We start from the raw sequence: 19,806 nt of genomic DNA, 5'->3' as shown, positions 1-19,806 counted from the left end.
AAAGTCAATAAAAAACAACAACAAAATCATATAAACATTAAAAAGTTCAAAATGCAACATAAATCAAGAAGGTGTTTCCCTCTGGTTGGGAAGAGGTTCCTGTGACCTGAACACATGATACTTAATTTTGAAGCCGAGTATCAGGTACCTTGAGTTTTGGTGTTACGTATTCTTTATATCATTTGAAGGTCTTCAATATTTTATTGTAAATTTTAAAAATAATATATGCTCTGCAAAATAACTTTCCAAGTACTAAAAATTCTTCTATTTTCTGATTTTGTTAACAGAAACCAGGATGTTGTGATTTGTATGTAAGGTTGAGTGGATGAAGATATATTTGGCAAGTGGGAGCAAAATTAGAAGTGTATAAAATCTTGTCTCAGAAAAAGGGGACATAGCAAATAACCACAAAACAGTAATCTGAAGGAAAAAATTAAAGTATGGGACAAGTTTACATCAACAAGACCTACAAATTCATTGAAACTAACGACATACATGGGACCAGTGTCCCACTTTCTAGCGACAGTTTCCTAGCCTTCTAACTTTCTTGTTCCATTACTCCCAAAGCAACAATTCTTTGATCAACTTGTAGACTCCAATCCAGTGATTCCATGCTTGCTTGAATTCCATTATTCCATTCCTAATTTACCCATCTTAGATGCCAGAGTACATCACTATAATCATTCCCTCAGGAACTTCCTCATTTCTCATGTCCCTCTCGTTTTCCTTATATTCACTTTGCAAAAGCCCAACCCAACTATTCCCCTTCTCAGTGTCCACAGCTGAGCAGCTAGAAGTTGCTGGAAAAAAATTCTCTAGTGGGGTTTCATTTTAAATTTTGCTCTCAAATCCCAAATGGCCCTCAGCACTACCCAAATAGACAATTATGTTTCTCTAATAGGCATATCGTCCCATATTCAAAGACAGCCTTTTCTTATTTCTTTCTTAACTTTCTACTCCAACTCCCACCCTCCTCACTTCTAGCTGATGGCTTCATCTCATAAGTCATTTAGGAAATATTAACAATCAAAAACCCTTCCCTCATCTTCGCACCACCAAATTTACACCTTCCAGCATGTGCCTGCATTTTCCCTTTTTTTTCCTGCTACAGCTAAAAAAAGAAAAAGTCTCTTCACCAAAGGCAAAAACCAAAATGCCCTCTGGAGTGTTCTGTATTTTCTCCCTCTCCCAGTATCCTAATAAAGTAATTCCGTTGGCCACCGACTCTCTTGCATCATGATTATCTCCTCCCTACTGGATCATTCCTATCAGCACAGAAACATTCTCTAGTATCTTCTGATCTTTTAAGCAAAGATACAAACAACACCTCTCTCTCTTAATCAGACAACCCCCTCTGGTTCCTGCGCCACCTCTCTGCTCCCCTTCACGGCAAAACATCTTCAAAGAGTGAGAACCTCACTGCCGTCACGTTCTAGGCACTGGTCAATTCCTCTGCCACTTCAGTCTCGCTTCTTGCCCTACCCTTCAGGGTAACTATCCTTGTCCTTTCTCCCCTGGCTATTACCACTGTGGTCTCTTTGGTGCCAACTCCAAAGGATGCCATTCTGTCCTTAACGGAGTGGACTTATGAGTAGTATTTGCCGTGATTGACCACTCTTTCCTTTGTCCAAACAATCTTATCTTGGATTCAGTGAAACAACACTGTTCTAGATTTCCTTCTTCCTGTCTTGTCAGCCATTCTTTCTTTTCTCTGGGGGGTCCTTTCTCCTCTCCCTGGACATTCAAAAGCTTTTTTCAAGGTTCGGTCCTAGGCTCTCTCCTCTTTTTATTTTACACTTTCTTCTTAGGAGACATCATCCATACCTTGGCTTCACATGATTATATATCTGCAGATGACTCCAGATTTTTAGATCCAGCCCAGACTCCTTGTTTGAATTCCAAACATGCATTTTCAATTGCTTACTTTCTCCTGCCCTTTTGACCCCTCCTCATAGAACCTTGAACTTCATTATATTCCAAAACACATTTAAGCCTAGTTCTCTTAAATGGCTCTCCTTTTCAGAGTTTTCAATATCTCAATGTCAAAATTTGATCATTGTCTTTGGGACCTTCCGTTACATCACCTTCTCCCCCATGTCTAAGCGAGTACAATGTCCAACCTCCTGACTCCTGAATATCTCCTGAATCCATCCTCTTTTCCCATATCAGCACCACCATCCGATCCAAGCTGCCATCATTTCTTGCCTGAACTCCTGCACTAGCTTTCTAATTGGTCTCATATTGATCCTGGATCCTTCCAATCCACAGTCTTCTCTTTTCAAAAGAATCACAGTGAAAATCTGACCATTTCACCCTCTCCTGCTTACCACCCTTCAGTGGGATTTTGAATATGCAAACTTTGTTACAAGGCTAACAAAGCTCTGCGTGGTTTGGCACCCATCCACCTCCCAGCCTCATCCCGCACTACTCTCTCCTCTCTCCACTGGCTGTCTTTTAATCCCCTCTATGCATCGCATTCCCTTCTTCCAAAAGACCTTTGTGTATTCTGTTGCTCTGCCTGGAGTGCCCTTTATGCCTTTCTTTACATGGCCGAGTTCTCATTCCAGTCTTAGTTTAAATGTCATTGCCTTAAAGAAGTCTTCTCTGGACATCCTGTCTAAATGGGCTTTCCACCTCCATTTTCTCTCTCACTAACTCAACACAATTTATAGTTAATATTTGTTTGTTTATATGCCTCCTTTCTTTGTCCTCCACTAGAGCCCATAGGTTTTATTTATGAGTGCTTAGATAAATCAAGCACATAGAAGCTGCCCAGTAAATGATTGTCAATAAATGAAAGAATGCGTAAGAAATAAATACACACATATAAAATCATTTCCTTTTATCTTTCCATTGCCCTCTGGCTCAAGAGTTTACTCTTTAGAGTCTTCTTGTAAATAGTAGTGTCCTTATGTTGACTCTGGCATGCAAGTGATAGTGCCATTCTTTACCACGATGGTAGAGGGGCATGGGGTTGGGAATAGATTTTCTGAGGAAATGTATCCATTTTCTTCCCTCCACCATTCCCCCATGCAGTTTCCATCCTTTGATCTTCATTCCTCAGCACTTACATTATTTAATTGGATTTTCTCAGCAACTGTTAAGATAGGTGATGTTATTTCTATTGTCTGAGAAAATTGAGGTTCACAGATACTAAGTAACTGACCAAAAGTCAACAAAGCAAAACAATTCCAGATCCCAGGTTAAAACCAGGTCAGTAAAATGTGAAGTTCATTATTTCTCTTTCTACCCCATCACACTGCCTTTTGTTATATAGTAAAGTAGGGATTCTGCCTGCACTAAATGTGTTACAGAGGGAGAAGGAAGCCACTGAGCTCACCGGGCAAGGTGGGATCTGGAAGTTACTATCACAATGGAAATCCCTGGAAGAAAAGCTTGACTCTTAACACAAATGGGCCTGACTAAAACCGTGGTTCGTGTGGTCTAAGGTTCATTCTTTAATCTGTCCGGTATTGTTCCTTCATTGGAAGTTACCTCATTAACGTAACAACCGGAAGAATACAGGATGATTAAATCATCCTATAAGTCAGCAACATAATAAGACAGCTCTCAAAATTTTCTCAATAAATTGCATAGCATTGTTTCCTAACCTATCTTTATTCTTTCTATAAGGATAGTTTTGATTAGATATTGAGGAAAAGACTACTTTCTGTACCTGTTCTTATAACCCCACGTATTTAAATCTTCCGTATTCACACCATCCTAATGGGTTTGCTCTTGTTTTTCCGTGTTTTTGTCCACATATTTTGAAATATATCTTCCATCTTTACATGTTTCCATATCATACGGTGACAGCATTTTTATTCTGCCTTTACATTTAACGTATTCTTTGTTCTAGCAATAAAGAAAGAACCAGTAGACAAAGTATTTCAAAGCTTAATGTGCATTATTCCCACATCTCACTTGTTTTCTTAGTTTGATGGCATGGTAAAATGAAAGTTTAATGGATGGTTACTAAAATGGATTAATAGCTTAAGAAGATGTAATAAAACTTGTCAAGGAAATGTATGATCCTCTGGCAATACTGTTCTGGGTTGAAGAAAAGCATTTTCTAAAAAAATTCCATCCAAGTTTATCTAAGGACATGGAAGACAGTTGAACCTAAAATTGAACTGCAACTAGGATTGTTACTTAATAGGCTATTACTTTTGATCTTTGCAATATATATAGGCGGTAAGAATTATATATGTCTACCTAGAAATGACAGAAGGAATCCTTGAAATACAAAGTGTATTTTATTAGCTATAGATGTACTTTTCCTTTAATAACACATGCTAACTTGCTTGACATTTATTTATATAAACTCATTTAATAACTTCTACATTAGTTCTCGTCAAAGGTAATATTTCAGTTTAGTTATGATTAGGGACTTTATTTAAGTCACTAAAAATCTCATTCCTCATCTAATGATGCCAACCAACATATAAAGCTGTCTACATCAGCATTGTTCATTTATTACACTGGTTTTCCAGGATACATAAGTTCATTTTAAAAGCTCTTCCTGAAAAATTATCATAAAGAAGTGGCTTTCTAATTCTCAAAGTTCTCATCTGAATTGGAATAGAGTTAGGATAAGTTTTTAGAGCATAGAACTGTGAGCTTATTTTAAATCTCATATTATGTTATCTAAATTATCTTTATAACTATGCAGGCATATTTGACCAATTTCTGTGAGATTTTAGGGAATAGGTATTTGGCAAGTGGGAATAGGTAAGAGTTTCTTCTTTTAACTTTATTAACCATCTGGGCATTGTACTGGGTTGAATTGTGTCCCCCGCCCAAAAAAAAGATATTTACCTGGAACATGTAAATATGCCTTTCTGTGCAATAAAGGTCTTTGCAGATGTAATTAAAGTAAAGATCTCAAGAAGAAATCATTCTGAATTAGGGTAAGCCCTAAATCCAATGATGAATGTCCTTATTAAGAAACAGAAAATGAGTGACACATAAAGACACAGAGGGAAGAAGGCATTTGCAGGTAGAGGCAGATATTGGAGTTATGCAGCCACAAGCCAAGGAACACTGGGAGCTGGAAAAGCAAGGAAAGATTCTTCCCTAAAGCCTTTGTAGGGATTGTGGGCCTGCTGACACTTTGATGTAAGACTTCTGCCATCCAAAACCGTGAGAGAATAAATTTCTGCCGTTTTAAATCACCAAATTTGTGGTAATTTGTTGCAGCAGCCATAGGAAACTAATACAGGTGCACATTTGATACTAATTTAAATTGATTTAAAGTTTTAAATTCCTTTAAATGTTAATCTGTGTCTATTCTGTGTTTATAGATAAGATCTTTTTTTTTTTTAAATATGGTAAGACTGATATCTGTCACTAAAAACAAAACAAAACAAAAAACCCCTTATATACCTAATATTCCATTTATCTCATAAGGTTACTGTTTTGGCTTTATTTTATCTACTATAGATGTGGCTGGTGGTTATTCATCTTCCATGCTAGATGCAATCAGAAAAGCAGTGATGGTTTCCAATATCCTTTCAATTAATAACATAAATGCGAAAAGCCTCACCCTCAAGGATGTTTTCAGACTAGCCACTCTCGGAGGCAGCCAAGGTAATGACTATTTTATTTCTCTCTGGAACAGTGTTACAACCGTGCCAATCTGTGTCCTTGGATGCAGTATGAAGGCATGTGATATGGCATCAGCGGACATCCGGTATTCATAACTGTTGCACCTCACATAGCATCCCCGAAACTTCACAAGTAAATTATATGTTTAAGCATGTGGTGGAGGCATCATTCTTTCAGCGAGTTCCCTGTCTTTGGCAGAAGAGATACTAGGTACACAATTATCATATTAATTGTTTTAATGGATATTTGCATTGGCCACATGCATACATGTTCTTTAAAATAATCATTTTTTCCATTGAGTCAAGTGACACGCTCTCTATTGGCCTGAGTGATGATAATAATAACAGTAAAAATAATAGCCAAGTCTTACTTACCATGTGATAGGCACTCTGCAACATGCTTTATGTATGTTGTTATTTAATCCTCACAATCACTGTTATTAATTCCATTTTACCGATAAGGTACCTGAGTGAGGCTTACACAACTGTCAAGCTATAGCGTGCCACGATTTGAATCCAGAAAATCTGATGCCAGAGTGCAGGTTCTTATGCTTCCACTGTGATATCTTCCTGTATAAATCCCAGCTCAGACTATGAATTTTGTTTATATAATTAAGTATGCTAATTACCCAAGCCTCTTTAAAAGGAGAAAGATGTAAAAATATAGTTGGCTGATATGGAAATATTGTTCATCAGCTTTTTCCAGTTCTCAAATGTAACCATATTTTTATGGAAAAAATAGAAAATGGGTAATTGTATTGCTTTCGGTTGCTTTAGTATTATAGTATAATCTGGGTGGATGATAGTGAACATAGCATGAAACCTTCGATAGCTAGTGAGAAATAAAAACATAGATATAGAGACAGATAGAGATATTTATATAGATTTACCCTAGATACCCTGGGTCTTAGAAATGGAGGGTGATGGAGGCCAAGGGTATCCTAGGAAGAGAAACTTCCTGGCTCTTCTTTGAATGTTCTGGGCTACGCTGAATGCCATAAAGAACATTTCAAGAAAAACAAGTAGAAGTCGTGCTCTTTGCATTTCCCTAAGTCTTAGGATTTCATTTTCTAAAGTTCCAAGTTCTAAATCACCCATTCTTTTAATGAGTGTGACATTCCCCACCCCCACCCCAGTGTCTGCACATCTGAGTTCGAGTAGATGGCCTGCCATCTTATTTTCATGGTGCAAACGAGTTCCACTTAAATAATGCTTTTTTCATTTTAGGCTTTCTGTGAGTTGCTTCATCAGGATCCTGAGTCTGATCAAGCTGGCATGGGTTGCTTACCAAATCATTTCTACCTTGCTGTAATAGCTTTCTAATCTATTTTCTGGGCCACTGGGTTTACTGGTATGGAATTTCTTCTCCTTAGCTTGTGTCTCTACGAGAGTCTGAGTGACATGAGATGAATGGATCTCTGTGTAAAATGTGGCATCTTCCCAGCTTGCCACGGCCTTGACCATCACTCTCAAGATCAAGATGTGTGTAAATCACCTTCACAGAGGCAACCTTTGCTCCAAAGGCAGCAACACTGCATTTCCTGAAATGCATTTGAGTCACTTACCAGCCCAGCTAGGCCTCCTTGCAATAATCTGAACTTAGATCAGTTTACAAATTCATTGAAAGAAATTCTGTCTTTTTTGGTTAGCTCATGCCTGAACTCTCCAGGTCCTAACAAATAGCCCAGCTAGTTTATATATATCACTCAAACACTGGCAAATGAACCTGGTTATCTGGCCTACTAAACACACAATGATTTTATGTTGAATACAGTCATTAAAGACTCATATTTGTCATGCTTCTTTGTCAAGGGCAAAAGAAGTCGAGTGTAATTGGTGAAGGAGGAGAGAATTTCCAGTGATTTTCTATTACATTCAGTCCTTCCCCATGCAATTAGTAGAACTCATCTAACTGCTTTTAACATTTCTAATTAGTTTTGCACTCCTGTCTTGCTGTAAGAATTCTTTAGAATTCTTTTTCTAAGTCTTTTTCTAAATCTTTTTCTTTTCTGAGCATAAAAGAGTTGCCCTTTAAATAGCCTTTTAAGAACAAGTGGGTTTTCTAAGTCAGTGCTTGGAGAATTGCCAAAAGACTTCTGTATATTCATACGTAGAAATATAATGTATCAGATATTGTCTAACAGGGGTATGCGATCCATTGTTTTCACATCAGACTATATCCTGACAGTGACAGAATACAACAAACACATGTAAAAATTCACATAAATAATGCTGCATCCCAACTGACCTTCCTTTAATGCATGCTTCCATTTGGTACCTCAGTGTACACTCAGTGACTCAGATTACAGGCTTTAAGAAGCTTTAGATTCAATATCTTTATTGACTAGGAAAGCCCATTACCTCCATCTTCTGAAACTAAATCATAAAAATGAAAGATGTTCTTCCTAGGCATCTAATGTTCATGGAACATGAATTCTAGCTATGAGATGGATCAAGTCAATAGACATTATTGACCTATGCCCTGTTTTAGAAATATCATTCTTCTCTGGCAGCCAGAAAATCTTTGAGGTTGCAAAGAAATTGGTCTGCTTTCAAAAACATTGGGACTCTTGAGTTAGGAGGATCTATTTACTTTCAGAAGTGAATTTTTTCTATTCAAAAGATTTAAACTAAGGAATTTCTGATGGATATGCCTGCACTGGCAAATATGCAAAAGGATAATTATTTTTTGTCTATTCAAAGTTCATTTCATTGCCAAGAAAATAGATCTTGTCAGCTATTTCATAGAAGAAAGAGAGCAGGAAGAGGAGTTGGAAAGTTGGGGGGAGCCTAGGAGGGAAGAAGAAGAAAGATATTATGTCAGTCATCACGTTTCTTAGGGGGATGAATGAGACTCATAGACCAGCTGGACTGTGCAGTGCACTGGCAGAGCTGAAACAGAGGGACATCATCAGAATCATGAGCGTGGTGATGGAGGGAACTGTTTTTATTCTCAGATTTTGCTTTCCCTGTACTTACTCTGCTTTCTGTAAGTCAAAGTCTTGTGACCCATTGCAATGAGAGAGCTTTTCTGTTTCACTACTAAGATACTAATTTTTTTCTAGTAACATGTTGCAGATTTTGTCCTTGCAAACTGGGACATTTGCACAGTCTGATGGCTCGAAATATTGACTGTTTATTAATTTATTCCACCCTGTAGCCCTGGGGCTGGATAAAGAGATCGGAAACTTTGAAGTGGGCAAGGAATTTGATGCCCTCCTGATCAACCCAAAAGCATCTGACTCTCCCATTGACCTGTTTTGTGGAGATTTTGTTGGTGATATTTCTGATGTAAGTAAAAGAACGTTAATCGAAAGACATTTATTTCATGAAGTGGTCACAACAGCTTCCCTGTAGGAAAAAAATAGAGACTGAAACATTTTAATGGAATGCAGGAGAATCTTTTAAAGGGAAGCTAGGTCCTTTTAAGTTGTTATAATTTCATGACACTAATGTTAACAATAATGATATTAACAAAGTATTTGTATTTTGAATATATTTGTATATTTGAATGTATTTGGCTAAAAGAAGCCATAATATAGTTAGCACTTATTGAACACACAATGTGCTAGGTGGCATGAGATTAAGTACTTTCATACATCATTTTTGTTTAATCATCAAGACAACTCTTATGAGAGGTAGGCACTGTTAATATTGCCATGTAATTTATGGAGCAGTGAGTCTTCAGGGAGATTAAATGATCTACCTAAGGACTCATGGCTAGTAATTAGTAATTAGTAGACAGAGTTTGCATTCCAGCCCAGGACTTTCTGACTTCCAGAATCTGGCCTCTTGACCATAATGCTACATTGATTTTCTTAATTATAAGAAAACGAGTTTCATTACTTTGTTTCTCTTATAGAATGTTTTCCTATGTATAAAATAAACTGGTTCTTCTTACTTTAATGACAATTCTTTATAAGATATTGAATTTTTCTTAAAAAAATTAGCTATTAACCATTTATAAATTGATCCACTTATGAGAGTAAATGTGATACTAAATATAACATATAGAGGTTTTTAGAAGAAAGATGCTGGATTATTTGACATTGGTACCATTTGTTATTTTCATATTATTTATTATTTTACTCCGTCATTAAAGTAAATTTGTGGGAATAGGGCTCTGTCCCCTTCATCCAGTCATTTTTCTTATATAACTCTTGAAATATTTGAATTATTTTATTCAATTAATTTCTTTAACTTATGTTAACACTTTTCCTCTGAAGATTTCAAGGTTATACACCAAGAACTTTCAGGCAATGGATAAACATTTGTTAAGAGCCAATATTGTTTTTTAAGCAAAAGACCATTTCTTTTTCAATAATAGAAGTAGATTTTGCCATTGAGAAATAAATTTGTATTTCTGGGCTTTGCCAACCACTATTGGCTATGGATTTACTTTTCTAAATGTACAAAATATTCTTTCTCATTATTATCTTTATTCTGCATTTTAGGCTGTTATCCAGAAGTTCCTCTATCTAGGTAGGTAGATACACGTTTCAGTGCTAAATAAAATCTTTCTTTATCTCTTTCTTGGGTATGGTTCTCTGTATTTATTGTACCATATGTTAAACCCTATGTGTGATCATTTGCTTTGAGTGATTTTTTTTAACGTTCCTCAACATCAAGTGCATTTATGGCACAATATTTAAAGGCACTATTTGAAATACGCATGGTCCTCTAGAACATAAATCGAAAGCTGGGGGATGGCAGGCCAAGGCGAAGAAGTCATCGCGTCCCATCCTCCTGCACTCCTTCTGTACTCTCCAGTCTGCCGCACCACGTTGTATTTGTGATAAGTATGCGGTGGAGTCTCGCCACACACATTTTTTAATGTACATTCAATTCTGTTCACTGAGAGACATAAAGAGTGTGGAAGATTCTACCCTTCCTCCCGCTCCAGTTGAGTGAGCTCTGAGCCCTAAGTGAACTTGAGATGGGAGAGACACGTGGTGTTTCTTGAGCTCAGTTCTTGCACAATCCTTCATCTCACCGTGCTGAGTATGATTCTAGGTATAAAGATAAGTATTTCCTTTACTATTGGGGCTGGAAATGCAAACCATTCACTTCTGCTGAAAGGGCAGCAACAGGTGGTCGATTCAGCTTTATGTGATTTCTGCCTTAGGTGCAGAGTTCAGACCCTCATCCTCAAATTAGATGCAACATCTTCCATTAGTCACGTCTCCCTCTCTAGATTATAAGCAATCTGAGAAAAAAAAGGCAGCTTTTCGTATTTTCTCTCTTAGAAGTATTTTTTGTTTTTAAATCCCTCCCAGTGGCAAATAAAATACTTATATGACACAAAAGCACTTCATAAATGATCCCTTGATTTTTGTTTCAGGAGATGACCGAAACATTGAGGAGGTTTATGTGGGCGGAAAGCAGGTGGTTCCTTTTTCAAGCTCGGTGTAAGACCCTCGGCATCTGCCAGTTCTCCTGGGATAACGTGCTTCTGCGTCTCCCTTGTGCCCAGGCGGGGTTAGAAAGTCGAAACACAGCACCTTGTTCTTGGGTGACTATCTCTTTCTGTATCTAGTTACAGCATTCACTTGACAAATCGTTTGAAGGAAGTTGCACTAATTTTCAACTTTCTGCTTGGGAGGATTCAAAATTTCTCCCTTTTGAGCTGTTCAGATTTACTTTAAGCTCAGACATAAGGGAATGTTATTCCTGGTGATGTTCTTATTATGAGATTTAAGTAAAATTGATTTCATATTTGGAAATGTGGAGAGAAAAGACATTCCTATAAAGTTGGATATTTTAAGCCAATAAATATGAGAATCAGAAAACGGAAAATGAACTAGTGAGTATATTGTAATGAGGGAGAAAAAGTTAGACTATGAGCAAACGTTGGGAGATCACTTCAGATTGTGTTTGAAAATTATGTACTGAGCATACTAATTTAAAAAGAGAACTTGTTGAATTTTAAAACGTGTTTCTAGATTGACTTTGTTTTCTGGAAATTTGCGTTTAATGGAATTTGCATTTCAGAGACTTGTTATTGTTGTGCTTTGCCTTCTTTGGGGATGAAATGTCAGAAATTGAATGCCACGTGCTTTCTTAATATAGTTCTGTGCTTCAACATGTTTGACAGAAGTTGAGTATTAAAAGTTTAAAGTCTCTTAGGAATATTATTCACATAACTACATGGCATAAATAGTTATATTCCTGTGTACTTTAAAATCACCTTAATGTATAACTGTGTGATGCTGTTTATTGCTTCAGTTTTATTAGAAGAGAAACAAATTCCATACTCCACTGTTGTGTAGACTGGAGTCTTCATAAATTGGGGCAAGTGCTGGGCATCCAGGAGTTGTCAATACCAAAAAGAAGGGTTTCATTGCAATGACCTATTCTCCCCAAGCACTATGCCATAGTTGCTGGAAATTTCATACTCAGATATCAGTCTGCTAGAGCTTTAAGATGAAGGACAAATCCTCTTAAAGAAATATTATTAAAAATCTTTAAACCCTACATATTGTAAGTACTCTATTTTTCAATTGTATCCTATTGTCTTTTTAATTCCTAATAATTTTCAGGATGCTAGAATTTTAGGATAATGAAAAATATATAGATGTCTCACTTAATATTTATATTAATAGGACCTAATCTGTACTAGACATCTAGGAACACTAAACAAAGCAGAGTATTTTTATGTTTCCTAACTCTATAGTGTGCTTTCCCATAACCTAGAATTAAAAACAAGTTATGACTTTATGATAAATCCTTAAGAAGTATGGATATGAATCTTATTTAAATACTATATTTTTCTCATTTAATACCAAATGCTATAAACCAACAAGAGAAAGGAGTAGATTTTCTTAATATATCATAACACTCATACCTAGGGCTTAGTTGTGACTCATTATTATTACCTTATCGTAGAGAACTTTATGTAATATAGCTAACTCCGTATTTACAGAACTAAGAACAAAATTCCCCCTCTTGTACTATAAATTTTGTTCTCACGTAGTCATGCCAACTCAGAAGTAATTTCCCCAGTTTTTTTTTTTTCCTGGTGGAAACACTTTTAGATTTGCTTGTGTATGCACTACACCTAAAGATAAAACACATTTGTGGTCTTATTTTTTAAAAAACAACAGAGTTTGTGCTGTGGGATATTAAGTAACTCAGTAAATCCAATTTCTAGTCTCAGTCTCTGTATTTCCAGAATTTCTAATTCCTGAACCACGTCAAAGATGCCCCCCCAGATTTCTCCCCATTTCTCTGGAATGCTGGTGGGTATTTTCTGCTCTGTCTCTCAGTCCCTGCCGGAGGAACTGGTTACCTGCTGTCTAACCCACGTGAGTGGGCTTAAGAATTTGGATGAGAAGTGCAAGATCCACTGGTAGGCAGCAGCTGTCCCAGCCTTGGTGAGCTCCTATACTTACCTTCCTTACAGGTGTACTTGTTGATCTTGAACATCAGCTGTCATTTAGATTTAGGATTCATATCCTAAATCTGTAGTAAATATACGTAAATGTAGCTTCAGAAGCAGGAAGAATGGCCACATACAACCAATCCGTCAAACATTAAATTTAGCCCTGAAAGTATAAGACCCGAATATCTTTTCTAGTGAAGAGGGAATGTGTTGAAATGTTTACATGTACTTTGACCTCCCTGCATCCCTTATAACTTATATGTTTATTTCTCTGAGTGCAGTGTTCCTGAATATTGCATCTGCTTTTTTGCTGTACTATAGGTATTAGCCATACATGTGGCCAGATGTTCTGTACTGTGAAATGTTGCCTTTGCCTAGCGTGGGTTGATTTTCTGAACTGTGGAGAGGCAGTATTCCAAGCCAATCCTATGTGTCACTTCATGTTTGAATATTTTGCTCTCTGAAGGGAAAGAAAGAATGAAAACTTCTTATCAGCCCCCTCACCCCACCCTGCACTATTTGCCTCAGGTTTCATGGTATTTTTAATGGAATACACTTTGGCAGGTAAAATTGTATTCAATAGTATTGACTATGATACTTTTAAAAAAATATTTTTGCAACTACAACACAAAAGCTTGCTAATCAGCTAAGGCGAATTGAATTTTCAAAAGAGAGTAAAACATGGGATTAGGACATGAGAGGTTGTCCTAGTAATGGTAAACTGAGACCAAGCAGACTCTGCTCCTATTTACTCTCCCAGCTTCTTCTCTGACTTAATTGTCAAAGGTTTTAGAATCCAAGAGAATATCTTGGAACAAGCTCCCTTCATGCCAGGAAGAGGTCTTTCTAAGTTACTGTGGTGAGCATTGAACCCCATCGAATCTCTTTTTTTGCTTCCGTGAGAATTCACCACGGTCCAGGAAGGAAAGCAACGGGAAGACACTCCATTATGCTTAGCTCGTTTTGAAGCGTGCCCTTCAATGTCTCTGTGGGCAGCTACAGCTGAGATCTCAGAGAGGAGATGTAATGGGTGTGAGATCCAACAGTGTATTTTGAATCTTCACTCCTTTCCAGATTCTTGCTATTTTTAATCTTTCACCTCAGAACCAGACATATGGAAAGCTTTGAAGGCAAGCTGGAAGGCACGTTGTGTCAATTCTACCTTGTGCTATACGTGGAATATATCCAGAATTGGATGCCTCTATAGCCTACTGGACATCTTTTCATTTTGTCCATTTTCTGATGATGCTGGAAACATTCATATGTTTAAAAAGAGTGTTCTGAGTTATTAAAAAGTGGACTAAGAAATGTGCGATGTCTTGAAATAATTTTCAAATTGTGTGGATTGTTGTGCATTTTGTGTGTGTGTGTGTGTGAGGAAGATCAGCCCTGAGCTAACATCCGATGCCAATCCTCTTCTTTTTTTGCTGAGGAAGACTGGCCCCAGGCCAACACCTGTGCCCATCTTCCTGCACTTCATGTGGGACGCCGCCACCGCATGGCCTGACAAGCGGTGCGTCGGTGCGCGCCCGGGACCCCAACCCGGCTGCCAGCAGCGGAGCACACGCACTTCACTGCTACGCCACGGGGCTGGCCCCTGTTGTGAATTTTTAAGGCTTTTTTTTTTTGAAGGCTTAAAGGAGACATTTGCAATTTCACATCTACCTAGCCAACTTTAGGTATGACTTTGAACCCTGACACTTTTTAGTGTCTCTCAAGGAGAATCGTGGAAAATAAGTCCACAAATGAACAGACACTATTAGAAAACCCCAGTGTTAGGGTCCATGCGTGTTTTCACACCCGGCCTTTCCTCCCTTTCCCTCCCACAACCCTGAGTGTGAGAGATCAAGAATCGGGTTAGTTTGCAAATCTGGTCCAAATTTAGTGAAATGCAAAAGTTGAACAGGCCAACGATGAAACTAAATATAAATTCCGAGGCCTTCACGGTCCACAGGGTTCAAGTGACTTGAGTAATAGATATATGTGCCAATGATTTGCCTGTCCATTTCTTACTCAAAAGCCTGTCAGAAAGCATTTTTTTATCCAAAACCACCTTACTTTGTTGTTAAACTCCTGATCACTGCTCTTAGTATATATATGTATGTATTCATGGGACATTTTTTCTCAATATTTGTATGATTTGCTTACTGTTCCTGTGCTGAGTGAGCTCCTTTGTGCTTCAGACAAAAATAAAAGAGATGTTGTGTTTACATTATTGTTTTGTTGTGAGTTCTCTCAATCTGATAGAAGGGGGATTAATCTTACAATGTTTTTCTCCTTTTAACATGAATTTTAAAAAACAGAATAGGATATTTAGCTGTGAGCCAACATGTATCTTCCATCCTATGATAGTCACTATGCATATCTTTTAAAAATTAAGCTATAATGTTCAGCATTTTAGAATCAGATTGCTATTGGTTTTGATTTCAGCATGGTTAATATTTCATATTTTTTAAGTCACAACCCAGAGTGAGAAACGTACTTTGACATCAAGAATTAGTTCACACTGTAGGGAAGCAAAATTTGCCGCCTCAAAATGTGACTCTTTGGCTTGAGGTTTATTTTAGGCTGGTGTGTGTGTGTATGTGTGTGCACGCTGAGGAAGATTCACCCTGAGCTAACATCTGTGCCCATCTTTCTCTGTTTTGTACATGGGCCGCCCCCATGGCATGGCTGCTGGCAAGTGGTGTAGGTCAGCACCCGGGAACCGAACCCGGGCCACCAAAGCGGAGTGCACCGAACTTAACCACTAGGCCACGGGGCCAGCCCCCAGGCTGATTATTTTTTTTAAAACAAAAGACTCAGGTGGGAACTTTGACCTCTCCCCTTGACTGCCTAAAAAGAATTTAGATAGAGGATCTGTTCCAGGAAGGAGCTATCACCAAAGATAACTATAGTATAATATGAACTAGGTATGGCAGACAGGGAGAAACCTAGCAAGGCCCATTTGATCAAAGTCCTCTCTCTGTCTCACTGTCTCTAGATGGCCCAACAAACACTTGTTTACCAAACATTAAGTCTTTTCATCTTCCTGTAAATTGCCTCCTTTCCCTTTGAAGTCCCAGACCCCTGCTCTCTTTTCCTTAGTCCAGAATGTCATATATACCTCATTTTGCCTATCTGTAGAATTTTTCATGCTTATGTGAATGCCCTATGCACATGTATTAAATTTGATTTTCTCCTGTTAACTTGCCTTATGTTATTTTAATTGTTTGGCCACTGTAAGAACTAAGAGGGGATGGTGGGAGTTTTATACCTCCCCCATAACATATATATATGTGCATGTATGTATAAAACAAAAGTCTCACATAATAATACTTTCCCTATCTGTGATGCCCTGGGCTATTTTCTTCTGTTCTATTCTATTCTGTTATGTTCTATTCTATTTTACTCTGTTTAATTTTTTTATGCTGATAGTGATTTCCAAAATTGGTTTCTTGATGACCCCCTCTAATGGGTCATCACCTGCAGTGTGGAAGCAGTTTCCAGTGTCTTGTGAGCTGTGTACTTTTAAGTCTCCATGACTCCATTCTGTGATTTGGGCATGACATGAGTGCCTGCCTTAGAGTCATGAGGATTAAATAAAATAGTATATAGCTAGCAATTAAGATAACATCTGGGACATAGTGAGTACTCACTATATTGTAGTTATTATTTTAAAAAGAATACAGACTGAATAGGAATAAAACTTGTTTTATTGAAGTATAGTTGACGTACAATATTGTATTAGTTTCAGGTGTACAACATAGTGATTCAACATTTATATACATTACAAAGTGATAAGTCTGGTAACCATCTGTCATCATACAAAATTATTACAATATTGTTGACTGTATTGCCTATGCTGTACATTACATCCCCATGACATTTATTGTATGACTAGAAGTTTGTACCTCCTATCCTCTTTCACCTATTTTGCCCTTCCTTCCCAGCCCCCTGAAATAAAAATAATTTAAGATGTATTTTTATCAACTTGTTTTTTGGAATCTAAATCAAGTGATGTTAAGGATCTCTCTATACATAAAAATATTCTGTAAAGATTAAATCTGATTTTTTTCAGCACTACTATGTTCGTTATTTTTTATTTATAACATGAAGCATAAAAGAGTAGTAGATTTGATCTGTAAGTTTGATATCAGCTCAATACAAGGTTGATGTAAGGGAAGCTATAGTGTAGAAAAGAAACCATGTTGTAACTTTGAATGACCTCTGATTAACTGACATGCTCTGTGGATTTTATGGCCCCTCCCAGCTGCAATAAGTCAATAACTTTGTTCTTTTCAGTTCCTTTTTGAGAGCTTTTGGGAAGCTATGGAGTTTAGGTTGCTTGTGGCGGTTGTTGTTTTAGGCTCAATGATAGATTTTTTGATGTCCAGGACAATTGTGCAATCTCTTCTGGGTGGATTATTTACTGTAACCTGTAGGAATGTGATGACCCCCAGGCAGAGAGACTATGCTGATAGCCATCATCAATGACAACCGAAAGATCAGAGTATAGGGCATTGCTCTGGTCTCTGATGCATATCCAGTAAAACAAAAGACTATCAGGAACTAAGACCAGATGTCTGCCTCCACTCAGAGATCAGATGGATGCCCCCACCCTGAGACCAGATGCCTCCACTCAGAGATCAGATGGTTGTCCCCACCCTGAGACCAGATGCCTTCCCCACCTGGAGACCAGCCTTCTATATAACTGGCCTGTAGTCTTTGTTCTGTAAGATGGTTCTTTTTGGCATGAATCAGCCATCTACCCTCTTGCTAGCAAGCTGTAATAAAAAGTCCTTTCTCTCCTACCTCCTTGCCTCTTGACTATTGGCATGTCTTGCGGCAAGCAGACAAATCCCCATTTGGGTGGTAACAAATTCAACCTTAACGTTCTGAGCAACTTACTAAGCACTTTTTCTGGTGCTTAGGGAACCTAAAGAACAACTTAGTCAAAATCCCAGAAGAGAATTTTCGTGTGCATAATCTAGCAATAATGAGTGCCTAATTTGTACATTGTGGGCACAGAGTTCTGTAATAGGTAATTAATAGATACGTGCAAATTATTGCATGGTACTAAATTCAGGACTTAAATAAAGTAAGGTTTAGACATAGAATAAATACTTGCCAGTAGCAAAACAGGCCTTGTGGTCGGGTGTTTTAAGACTCCATGAAGAGGCCACTCAGTTAAAGGAACAGGACCCACAACAGTTGTCACCAACAGGAGCAGGATTTTTTTGTTTTAATTTTGTTATAAAATGGGATAAGAGAAATCTTCTGTTATTTAAAGGGATACAACATTATTTTAAAGTGTAATTAATTTTTTTCACTAATTCAGACTCATCCTCTTTTACCCTCAAGCCAGCCTACTCCATCATTGTAAAATTACATTAGATTTGTCACACTGCTTGAGTTTTTCCTGCTTCTATATTAGGTGAGTCTATATTTTGAGGTGGAAAGAGAGATAGGTCACTAAAAAAGCATTGTCTATGGCAAAAACTTTCTTGGGAAATTTTTCAGTGGTAACTTAGAAAAAAATAAAACATTTTTGCACCAACATAAAGAGTGATCAAGAAAATACGAACAGATTCACTGAGTGTTTCAGGCCACTTGGGCCCTCCTCAATTGCCAGTAGGACTTAGGCAAATATTCATTCTCCTGTCTGTAGAAGGAGAGCTCAAAGTCAGAGCACTAAAATCTAATGTAAGAGGAATGAAGGCCTAGAAAGATGGTCATTTAGTCAGATGACAAGAGGGTCTCATACACTCACTTGAGAACTGAAACTTGCAGCTTCACTGTGAAATTAATTTCTGTCCTTTTAATCTTGGACAGTCTCCAAATCAGACTTTGGTTTTACTGCTGTAAGTAAAGCCACAGCCCATAAATGAATAACCCAAGGAAAGTTTCACTCTTGTTTTTTTTTTTTTTGTGAGGAAGATCCGCCCTGAGCTAACATCTGCCAATCCTCCTCTTTTTGCTGAGGAAGACTGGCCCTGTGCTAACATCCATGCCCATCTTCCTCCACTTTATATGGGATGCTGCCACAACATGGCCTGACAAGCAGTGCGTCACTGCACGCCTGGGATCTGAACCAGTGAATCCAGGGCCACCATGGGGGATCGTGCGCACTTAACGGCTTGCACCACCGGGCCAGCCCCCCAACTCTTGTTTTTTTAATTTGTAAACTTGCTTCCTTGGGCGCTTGAGAGACTTTAAACAGCTTTGGTGTTTTGTTTTTCTTTTTCTTTCTGCAAAAGTTGATTCCATCCACACCTGAGCTTGGGAACAAATGCAGGGATGGCATTGTGCTTGAAAAGCATTTTGAAAACCTTGAATGAAGCACTTAAACAGATAAAGACGTGAGAGGCTTTTGTTATTTCAATGGATAAATCGAGAGGCTCAGAAAAAGCAGCGCACAAACTTCTTTCAATTCGTGAACACTTTCCTCCTGGCAGAACTATGAAAGATAAATCAGGCTTGGCAAATTATGTATTCTGAATTAATTTATATAATCACAACAAACCCTTCAGCATCATAAACACGTCCTGGCACGATGCAATGGCACACTGTGCCTCCAGTAAAATCTCACGGTGATGATTCAGTAGTATGGGTGTAAAAGAGAAGCTAGGGAGTTTAGGTTGTTTGTGGTGGTTGTTGTTTTGGGCTCAGTGATAGATTTTTTGATGTCCAGGACAATTGTGCGGTCTCTTGCAGGTGGATTTTTGACTGTAACTTATAGGGGGGAAAAAAATCCCATTATGTAGAAACTTGTACAAAACCTTCATGTTCTTTATAAAATTATTGCCCAGATAAAATAAGAAAGAAGTCAACATGCAT

At 37.8% G+C, this 19,806-nt stretch overlaps 1 protein-coding gene across 2 annotated transcripts in view; it reads left to right on the top strand.

Annotated features, from left to right (window-relative positions):
* Positions 1–15,197, top strand: part of GDA (guanine deaminase) — a 208,705-nt gene extending 193,508 nt beyond the window's left edge. For both annotated transcript variants that reach the window (XM_087444482.1, XM_004439643.3), the window contains 4 exons: positions 5,443–5,589; positions 8,767–8,897; positions 10,061–10,088; positions 10,948–15,197. In XM_087444482.1, the coding sequence (XP_087300608.1) occupies positions 5,443–5,589; positions 8,767–8,897; positions 10,061–10,088; positions 10,948–11,018 (377 nt within the window). In that variant the 3' untranslated portion in view covers positions 11,019–15,197. The remainder of the gene's footprint in view (positions 1–5,442; positions 5,590–8,766; positions 8,898–10,060; positions 10,089–10,947) is intronic.
* Positions 15,198–19,806: the final 4,609 nt, after the last annotated feature.

This window comes from Ceratotherium simum, chromosome 20, assembly GCF_057802395.1.
Source record: "Ceratotherium simum simum isolate JZ-2026a chromosome 20, ASM5780239v1, whole genome shotgun sequence".
Lineage (NCBI taxonomy): Eukaryota > Metazoa > Chordata > Mammalia > Perissodactyla > Rhinocerotidae > Ceratotherium > Ceratotherium simum.
Note: the sequence above shows the minus strand (reverse complement) of the source record. Positions and strands in the feature narration are given on the sequence as shown.